An 11,035-nucleotide genomic window follows, 5' to 3' on the forward strand; every position below is an offset into this window, starting at 1 on the left:
AATACTAGCATGATCTGTACAAATAAAAATATGAAGTTATATTAAAAATATAATAAAAAAAAAAAAACTGGGTCAGAGTACTACTCAAACTGCTATGGATTGTACAGACTGCAAATTCTTGGATGCGCTTATTGCTGAGAGAGTTGAGACCACATCTTAATTACCTTATAACTATTACGGAGCCGGTATTATTCCGAGCTAGGTAGATTGACTTTCATTTCATAGTGTTCCATCGAAATGAAAACTTGACCCTCCCACTCTAGGTAGAATATGTTAGTTATCTGAAAATAATCATTCCTCCCCCACTAAGTCAGAAATGATCAGGTATGAGGTTAAAAAAAAAAGCTCAGTATTATTAGCTTAAGTATTTCACCTTGTTTCTATTTCCTCAAAAATTTTGTTTCTTTTTAGATTAGTTTCATTCCACTGTCATATGAGTTATATGTGAGCAAGGTAACGAGCCCTTGCTCCTTAATCAAATAAGGATCAAACCATATTTAAATAAACATACAACTATTTTCAAGCGTTAATTGATTTGGCAAAGGAACAATTAATAAGTATAAATACAGAGGACCCCCAAACGAAGTGGCGTAGCATACGATCTGCCAGCAATGTGACAATGATAGGCCAGCAGTAATATATTATAGTACAAAATAGCATGTGATAATATAGGGATTCATGATCTTTAGTTTAACATGTTAAAGCGTGTTAAATAGAAAAACTCATGTTAAATGGAGAAATATTTCCTTCTTTTGCCATGCTAAAAGATATAACATGGTTGAGAGTATGTTCTAGGCCTGTTAAATGGAGAATGACGTCATGCAACAGACTAGCTGCACCTGTCACCGTTTTGTTAGTTGTCGTATTAGGTTATTTGCTCGTAGTTTGTGTTTGTATTATTTTGGATGTTTTTGAAACTAATAAAACAATGGCTTTCAATAATAATAATAATAATAATGTAATGATAGTTGTCAATTAGCTCATCTTGATCCTCTTTCTCACAAGTTAGAAGATCAACAAGACACTCAATAGCAAAACTTTCACACATTTTTCACTCAATTTAAATAGGGCTGTTCACGATCCAATACTTATAGCATTTAACGTATTTTACATTTAATACAACATCGTAAATAACCCTTATAGAAGACGCACATCAACACACATCACACTGATTTTGGGAGTAAACACAATATTCATTGATAATAACTCATTAGGCATAACCTTTTATTGTTATTCAGAATTACATTATGAATAAATATAATGATTTCTATACGATATTGAAATACATTAATGTCAGCAAGAGAGATAAATAAATAATAGAGGTATTCAAGATGTGTTAAATGTAAAATTTATAAAATACTATAAGTATAGCATTGTGAGCAGCGTAATTTAAAAGTCCGTGTTGTATTTTAAATGCAGAGGAGCTCCTAGCGGATTTTCTGGGCAACTTGTTTGGTAACCGTGTAATTTTTACTAAATAATAAAATTTCCGACAGCATCAGCACATCATCTTTCCTCTATCTCATATGTTCCTTGTTTTCTTTCCTAGCTTTTTATTCATTACTTTATTGCTATTTTTATCCATTACTTTACTATAATTCAATAACGTCAAAAAAACAATTAAAACTAAACATGAAATACGAGCAACTAACCTACCAAAACGGCAACGGACAAAATAGAGTTCAGCTGGTCTGTTGTGTGACGTCATTTTCCATTTAGCAGACCTTTTAACAGACTTTCAACCATATTAAATGTTATATCGTTTCATGCAAAAATAAGGAAATATTTCTTCATTTAACAAAATTTAACATGTTAAACTAAAGATTATAAACACCCCCTTTATAAAGTCATAGAAATTTAATAGATTTGGTAATGATGGTAAACCTTTCAAAACATAAAATAACCTATCCAATTATTTAAAATAGTAACAGGGAATCCTTGTCGGTAATAAAAACAAGAATTCACAGCATCATGATTATGTTATTTGTAACCTGAATATTTTCAAGAAATATGCCAGGTTTGGAATCCACTTTTGCTAGGAAACTTAAATGGATATTTCTCTTTATTTTATTAAACGATTTAGTCCATTAATTATAACTAATAATGTGATAAATAATTAAGATATAAAATACATGCTGAAGATATAAGATAGATGACGCGGTATTTGAATCGTTGGAAGAGGCCCAAGTACCTACGAGGAGAGCTAGAGAATAAAACTGAAACCCTCCAGGGGATATCTTACAATTTGGCAATGGGCACGTTGGCATATATCTCTCTTCTTAGCATTTCCGCAATAATTTTATTTTTTATTTTTCTTAAAGCAATCCGACAGCAGATTACTTTTAAATTATCGTTTTAGCGAATATATCAAAGTTTCAGGCCTTAATTAATTTATTGAGTGGTAAAGGAAGTGGACCACTGAATCATAAATAAGTATTTCCCCAATTGATGTTTTTTCCACTTAGTATTAAAATTATATCTTCAGAAAAACAAAACAAGTTCTTTAAGGGAATTGTTATTATCGGGATTGTTTATTAGGGGTATTCACGTGTTAAATGTAACAAGTTTAAACAGGCTAAATGATATAAGTATAAGACTGTGATCACCTTTTAAGACCCAATTTAAGGTTCATGTTATATGTTAATTATAGAGGATCTCCTAGCGGATTTTCTGGGCAATTCCTTTCAAAAACTTTGAGAATTTCATTGTTTTTATCCATTACTTTGTCTGAGTTCCAAAAACTTCTAAAACATAAACCACACGAACGAGCAACAAACCAATCAAAATCACAACAGACACAATGGAGATGAGCTCTGGTGATATGTTGCATAACGTCATTCTCCATTTAGAAAACCTACTAACAGACTCTCAAACCATGTTAAATTTTATATCGTTTTAACATGCTAAAAGGAGGAAATATTTCTCCATTTAACATGTTAAATTAAAGATCATCAATAACCCTTTATTACGCAATTTTTTATCCAAGTTTATAAAACGATAGTAAAATGAATACAGAAGTTTTCTAAAAAATCAATTTTACAAATTAATGAATCTTTTTTTAAGCGAAAGAAACTTTGAAAGGAGTTATAATCTACTTATTATAGATACTTCTCAAAGAAAAAGGTAAAGAATTAACATTTCATTTGTTTGGAATTGAAATAGCATTTTTTCAATGCAACTGATAAACTTAGTCACTTAGTTTCCTATAACGTATCTAGAGTGTATAAAGAATTTTACTAATTTTTAAAACATTAAAGAAATAACACCACTTTTACAGATAGTCCATTTTGTCTTTCATATCAAGTCATCAGTGTACCTAGCGAACCTAGCTTAAGTGATCCTACCCAGGTTTTGTCCGCTATAGATGAAGTGGACAAGTTCCGTCCTGGACAAACTAAATGTTAATTATCCGGAAAAAATAACATGCCATGATTTAAAAAAAAAATCTATACATACAACAAAATTATTGTTTACAGGTCTTTACACGACTTTTGAAAAAAAAAAAAAAAACTTTCATTACAATAAGTAGTTTTAGGTTGAATCGTAGTGGATGTTTTTTTCACTTGATTAATTTTCTTCAGTTCCATGGGCATCTTTGGGCAACATTAGGCGTATTCATGATGTTTTGTTAAATTAAAAAAAATTTAACATGCTAAATATTAAAAGTATAGGATTGTGAGCGACCTAATTCACAGTCCATGTTATACATTAAATGCAGAGGAGCTCTTAGTGGATTTTCTGAGCAACTTGTTTTGAAACCTTACAATCTATACGAGCTAATAAAATATCCAACAGATTCGTCACATCATCATTCCCCACCTCACTTGTTCTTTGTTTCCTCTCCCAGTTTTTTTTTCCATTAATTTATTATTATTTTATATACTTTGTTTGAGTTCAAAAACGTTCAAAACAAAAACAACAAGAACTACAAGCTACTAATCAGAACAACAGACAAAATGGAGTTGCGCTCTGCTAGTTTGTTGCGTGACGACATTCTCCATCTAGCAGTCCTATAAACAGACTATCGACCTTGTTAAATGTTATATCGTTTTAACATGCTATTTGATGAAAATATTTCTTTATATTAGACAAATTTTTCCATTTAAAACCCTTTAAACTAAAGATCATGAATATCCCTATTATTTTTGTTTGATGCCGGCGTCGAATATGAGAAAGAATACACCATAACGTTTCGTTCCATGTCTACGTTTACTTGATTGGATATGTAAGCAGCAATTTTTGAGGATTTTTATCTTTTCTTTTTAAAGTTATTTGTTTTCTCTGATGTTGTTTTTGTCACATTCCTCCTGTATTTTTCATAAATCAAATGCTACAAAATTTGGGAGTACGGTAAAAACTGTAATTCCAAATTTAGACCCCAATCTCGCACGTAACTTGAACGTAGCAACGCAGAGAACTACTCATGGGCTGTTGGCCTCCTAGCACAGAGTGCACTGTAAATTGGAATCGTATGGTTGGGAAATTGAGCAAATTTACATTGAAATTATTGTTTTTTTTATCCTTGAATTATTTTTTTAAATAAGAAGGCCTAAAAAATAAAATAATACTTTATTATTTTGTCCGGATAATTAATATTTATTGAGTTAGCCCGGTAAGGAAATAGTCCATTTTACAAAAGTTGACATTTGAAACAGTAAAACTGGTTCTTTAGCTTCCCAACTATGCCGTCCATTGCCCTATACCATAAACAAAAGAATTCTCTTCCCCTTTCATTGCGTCCTCAACGTAAACTAGCATCTGGGTTGGATATAAATAAACAGAATAGGGTATTTTTATTATAACTAAATTGTATAAAAGAAGAGGGCTATAAACTATTCTCTCCAACATATTCAACGTTCTTGAATAATAGAATTGTTACATATAATTTGCAAAGATGTGACAGATCATTTAACTCATACAAATAATTCAACTCCAGTCAACAAAGGAAATATCACATGATACTGATTATAATGTTTTACGAGCGATAATAGGTCAATAATGACTGTAATGATAAAAAGACTGATTCAGTCCAATCGAATCAGTAAATCATGGCACGTGGTCTGGACTATCAGTCGTCAATAATTCATGATTAAACATGCGAGACCTCAAACCGTCTGGAATAACTGATTAATATTGCCGGTCAATTATAGCTTATTAAGCACACACACAGTTGTATGACCGCAGTTTAGAGTGGCACAGAAAGATTTGGAACCCACAAACTACTCCCGAAATTTGAAAATGACTAATCAAATTTTAGTACGAATACAAACTAAATGCAAAGGTATCACTAGATATTATTAAAGCTTGTAATGAATATTTCAGAAAAAACAACAGAATCAATTATACAAGGTTAGAGGCGAAATCTCCTAATTGACATTAAATATCTCTAAAACTATGGGCTTAATAAAATAGTGTGTCATATACTTCTGTATTTTATTTTATTTTTATTTTTTTCAATCCTTTGTAAAATCCTCAATGTTTTTTAATTCATCACAAATAAAATTATCCATAAACAACTTAGTGTTCAATATGCAGCTGATCTAGCCCGAACTAGTTATGACCCAATCTTAGTAGGTTCCTAACCTTACCCTTCTATTCCTCATAATCCTCTGAGACACACGAAAAGAAGATGGCCTACAGACCATCTAAAGTAGCAATATCGGACGGCTACCTATATCTAATTTCTCTACAAATCTATCATGTTATTATATATCACGCTTTTTAAAAGTTAATAAAATATGTTTCAATTTCAGAACAAAACTCTGTTCCACCATTTATTTATATGATACAGTCATTCAAGAATTAACCATTTCCTTCAAAAATCAAAAACTATCTCTTATTTCTTGAAATATCGTCGAAAATGTTAGTTTTACGAGAATATACAAGAAAATTTAAGTTGAAGTATATTTAATCAGCTTTCATTTCAGTTAATTAGAGAATATTCAATCCAAATGGACCTTTAAAAATTGCAGATAACGAAAATATTGAAAGAAAGACAATATTTATTCAACTCGTAGTTATTTACTTTTCACTAATGCACAGTAGTACGGTAGAAGTTTTGGGCCAATCAAAAAAATAAAATGTAAGCTATGAGTAAAGAACACGAAGAAATGATTGTAATAAAAACACGAATAATAAATAATTATTAAAATAAATATTTACGTATTGAACCACCTCATTCAATTAGGCAACATTTTGTACGATTTTAATTGACAAAATTAAAATCCTAAAAAATTTTAATTTTAAAATTAATTTATTTGATATTATACGTCTGATCTACTTGGTATTTAACGGGATGTTTCAATACATTAACCTTAATTTTAACTGATTTGGAGTAAATCTTTATTCTAATAAAAAGTCCAAACAGTGTGTACCGGAAAGAATTTCATATTCATCCAAAAAATAACATAGTAATATAAAATAAATATCAAAATTTTTCTTTTGATGGCTATTCTTGGTTAGGAGACTATTCGTTGCTACAAAATTTTGATAAACAGCTTCAAAATTTCAAAATTACAATTTCCCATTAGAAGTTGTATCCAGATAGAACTTCGTCCTTAATTTTTCAATCGATGGATTAGAAATGTAATTGGAAGATAAACAACTTTGTTGTGAGTTATTTTTCTATAAAACAAATTTTATCAACTTGTTTGTTAAAACTTAGTCAAACCAAGGCAAAGAAATGTGTATCATTATACAGAGCCTTATATCTCAAATAGAATAAAATAATTTTTATAGTGAATAATGTAATTATTTAATCTCAAAAACTATTATACCAAAAAAAGTCAACTTAAAAATAGTACTCAGGATATTAAAGTAGTGATACCTGATCCACTCTAACATCCGGCAGATGCAACTTGTATAAAATAGACGAGATGAGGGTGAGTTCAGCATCTGTAGGGTCTACAGAAGTAGCATGCAACTGATTTAAATGAAGATTATAATGGAAGAACTTAGTTGAGCGTATGAAGTAGACTGTAGGAATATAGTCCGGGTGGAGGTTAATAAAGGTATCAAAATAGTAAAAGAAAACTGTTTATTGTTAACCAACGTTTCACCCCGCTTTGCAAGGCTTCGTCAGAGCTGTCATTTCTTTTACTATATTGATACCTTTAGTGACCATAACCTTATATCCTCGTACAATTTAATATAAATTAAGTAACCATTTAGCTATAAGAAGCTTAGTGCTAGAAACATAAAAAAGTGAATTAACAATAAATAAAAAAAAAAAATAATTGAAATGTGAAAAAAAGAGCTGGGAACATACGATTTCGAGAAGATATGACATCCTGTAGGCCTTGAAACAATATAACTACAAAAGCCTAAGGAAGATAAACATCGTAGCTGTAGTATTAGAATAGAATCGGTATACGATCAGAAAACCCGATTTACACAGTCCATTAGCGATGAAATATACGAGGGACATATCACAAAAAGATGTAGTACAAAGATTAACTCGGATAATTTGGAACTGTGTAACATTAGACAATGACAAAGCGGGGAATACGAAAAGCAATCCAGCAACCTGGCATCTGCACACCTGTATTTAAGCCAAATTGGCTAACCCCGCGACTAACAAACACACGAAGGCTGCTAAGAAAATAGCAGAAGACGATGTTTGGAGTTTGAACATGGAAATAAATAACGATCAAGGTTGTTAAATAAACAAACAATCACGCAATAAGGGTTATGAAACGTAAACAGGTTAACCGACAATGGATAAAAACCTGAACTTTTTTAACCCTATAGTCATATAAATAACTATTTGATGAATTAATACAGTATAACAAATTTATATTAATTTTATTTTTAACAACAAACACAGCTGTAGTATTAAAAACAAAATGGAGTCCTGGAATTTCATTACATGCCAAGCAATGTTTCTATTAAGAAACTTTTTAAACTACTATGATTTGGTTACTATCCTACTATCCAATTATTTGTAATTAATTATATCTTACTTTTATTTTAAAGTTCATAATTTGGATGGATCATAAAATAGAAACCTACCTAAACTAAAAAACACTTAATTTTATAGCAGCAAGTATTATAAATTTACGTATTATGAGAAATTTATGTTTTTTTTTTTTCAAATAAAGAAATTAGGACCAAGCTTCATCTTATAAATAATCCACAGATATGCTTTATGGAGCAAAAAATGAAAATAAAAAATAAATGAATAAAATCAGACATTGATGAATATATAATAGAAGATAACATTAACACTCAAATAGCTGTTATCAATATAAGTTTATATTCAGGAGTGTTTCATATTCTTAATAAAAAAATTGAATAATTTATGAAATATCATAGAACATTATTATACATTAATTCATTAATATATTATATACAATATTATTGTAGTTCTATAGTACCTATTCATTATAGACATGGAATATCATTACAACGTTTTATTGAATTAAGATAAATTGATAAAACTGCTTATTTCAGAAATCACTAGATGATTCTCGTCCGTTATCACCTTTACATGGATATACTGAGCATTGAGCCGAAAGGAATACTCAAGAAATAAATCTAAAATATGGGTCATATCAAATAATTGAAATTAGAAAACATTATTCTGTTATTTCTTTGACAAACAAACCAATAAATAACACAGAGAAAAAAAAATTATATTTTATAAAAAATTATACACTTTTTTCAAGTTTATTTCTTCAAAAATGTCTTTATTACTAACTAACGTTATGAAACATAAAAAATATAATATGAGAAATGGTTTCGTTTGATGGGATACAAATCAAAGGAACACTTACTTGATAGTAGGCTGTTGACTTTTGAGTCATCCAATTGGTTCTGAAGAGACCTTTAAAAAAAAAAATAAGTAATTAGTAATCACCTCATTTTAATATACTTATTCTTAATTATAAAATAATAATAAATCAATAAATAATTTGATAATAAACCAAAAAATATCTGCTGCAATAAAACTCTATTTCATTCATTAAATATTTTTTAAGATCATATCTACACTTTCATTCGTTACAAATACAGCGACAGAATCAGTGACATAATCCTATTGATAGTATGACATAATCCTATCCATAGCTTTATTGGATGGAACATGAGTAAGAAAACAAGCATGTCAACATCCATCTTTTTTATTAGTCAGTTTTTGTTTTATAAATGATTTATAATTTTCATCTTATAATCTCTTTTATTAAACATTGTTTGTTTACCCTAGAACTTATTTTTTACTGTGAAATTCAATTTTATATATATATATATATTTTAATTTTCTATTCTATTCCTCATTGATCTACCAATCTACAAAGTGTTTACACGCCCAAAATATACCTCCATGGAATCCAAGATAATCTGGGCATAGTACAAAGGCGTCCCTCCCCCAGGACAATCAGGCTGTGGCCCCAACAAATAATGTTTTAAGAAAAATTGAAACATTTTTTGGAAACAATTCAATAAATTCGAGATAATTCAATGGAGATTTTGCACAAATGGCGGAGAAGCAAAACCCGCATGACACATCTGTCGATCTGTTACAAATGAGGAGTATTTTATCATAGCCAATAGGCACTCACTTTTGAAAAATTATTATAAAATTAAAAAAAATCATATGTCTCACTGTGCAAATTTAAATTTTCATAGAAAATGCTAATTTGTAACACTTATATGATAAAAGAAAATTTAAAATTTTAATTACTACTCGTATAAAATTTTTAAATGTATAATTTTAATTCGTTGAAAAAACTTGTATGTATGAACTATAAAAGCAATGCTTCTCATAAAAATATCTAATAGAAACTGCCTTACTCACTTTAATTCGTTAATATTTTTATTAAATAATAAACAGTAGGGTAAATGAAGAACCGAAACATTAACAGTAGCTCCGTAACTGAAATATATATATAATTCCTACAAAATAATTTGAATTGAAGATCAATGACAATGGATTGAAAAGATGATTGAAGTGAGAATGGAGAAGCGTGGGCTGGAATATTCCTACCGAAATTACAGTATTCATTCATTGAACAATTACTGAATCTGGGTCATATACTAGAACCAACCTTCACCCCAAACTGTCTTCTGCACATCCGCTCTTGTCAATCATACCAGGCACAAGACTGCTCCATTATTAGGGTTTGTCCTCCGGAGTTAGTTACAAAAAAAATATATGTATATTCAGGTTAGGAGCAATTAGTTAATAATAGTGAGATAAACTAGGTTTCCTCTTTTTGAGAGTATAGATTGTTACCGAGCACAAAATATATCGATTTCATAAATATTATTAAAAGATGTTTATATTATACAGTAAAATGACCGAGCATGTGCGAATTATAATTCGTTCTATATATATTAGTACAGCTTTCTTTAAAAAGGTCAGATTGTGTTATAAACTATATCCCAAATTTCCATTTAAAGCGAAAACTTTTTGGGTTAAATTAACTTTGGGAGTGAATGGTTTGGTCAGATTTTTTTCGAAAAATAATGTACATATATATGTACCTACTTCCTTTTGGAACCTTCTGATTACTTCTTGAAGGCTCCTGGTTACTTCCTTAATATTCCACCCCACCTTACTATTACTGTGTGCTTTACGGGGGTGTCTCTGGGGATCTCGAAGCAAAATTAAAACGGTTAAATAATTACTTTGTACGATTCATCTTTAGGGTCAACAGGGACGCCTCTGTCACCCGATTTTATGAAGAGTTGATGTGGCTTTACCTCTACTTTTGTCGTAAATATTTCCTTGCTTCCTTTCTCTATCAAGTTATCCAATCCCGCCGTCCATCGTACATCTCAGATATGCTACAATTTAAGTCCTCAGTGCATTCCCACAATATCCGCTCACGGCCTTCAGACTTAAATGTAACTGCCCATCGAACCGCAGCCATTGATAGATCTTTCCTCATCCGTTCCTCTTCCCTATGGTATTCTATTCCCTCCTTTATTCGTAGTTCTAATACCCTTCCAATCTCCAAATCCCGTATCTTCTTCTACCTTCTCTCCACCCAATTCCGGAAGAATAACAATTGAAAGTTACAAAGCTTTACATATT

The 11,035-nt window shown here is 30.1% G+C and overlaps 1 protein-coding gene across 9 annotated transcripts in view; it reads right to left on the reverse strand.

The window, feature by feature from the left end:
• cnn (centrosomin) overlaps positions 1-11,035 on the reverse strand; it is a 169,023-nt gene that overhangs the window by 119,595 nt on the left and 38,393 nt on the right. For all 9 annotated transcript variants that reach the window (XM_067049137.1, XM_014423337.3, XM_014423339.3 and 6 more), the window contains exon 2: positions 8,775-8,824. Coding sequence is in view for 8 of the 9 variants with exons in the window: in XM_014423337.3 (XP_014278823.1) it covers positions 8,775-8,824 (50 nt within the window). In the remaining variant the exon portion in view is untranslated. The remainder of the gene's footprint in view (positions 1-8,774; positions 8,825-11,035) is intronic.

This window comes from Halyomorpha halys, unplaced genomic scaffold, assembly GCF_000696795.3.
Source record: "Halyomorpha halys isolate HHAL.00 unplaced genomic scaffold, Hhal_1.1 Scaffold417.1, whole genome shotgun sequence".
NCBI classification, from domain to species: domain Eukaryota; kingdom Metazoa; phylum Arthropoda; class Insecta; order Hemiptera; family Pentatomidae; genus Halyomorpha; species Halyomorpha halys.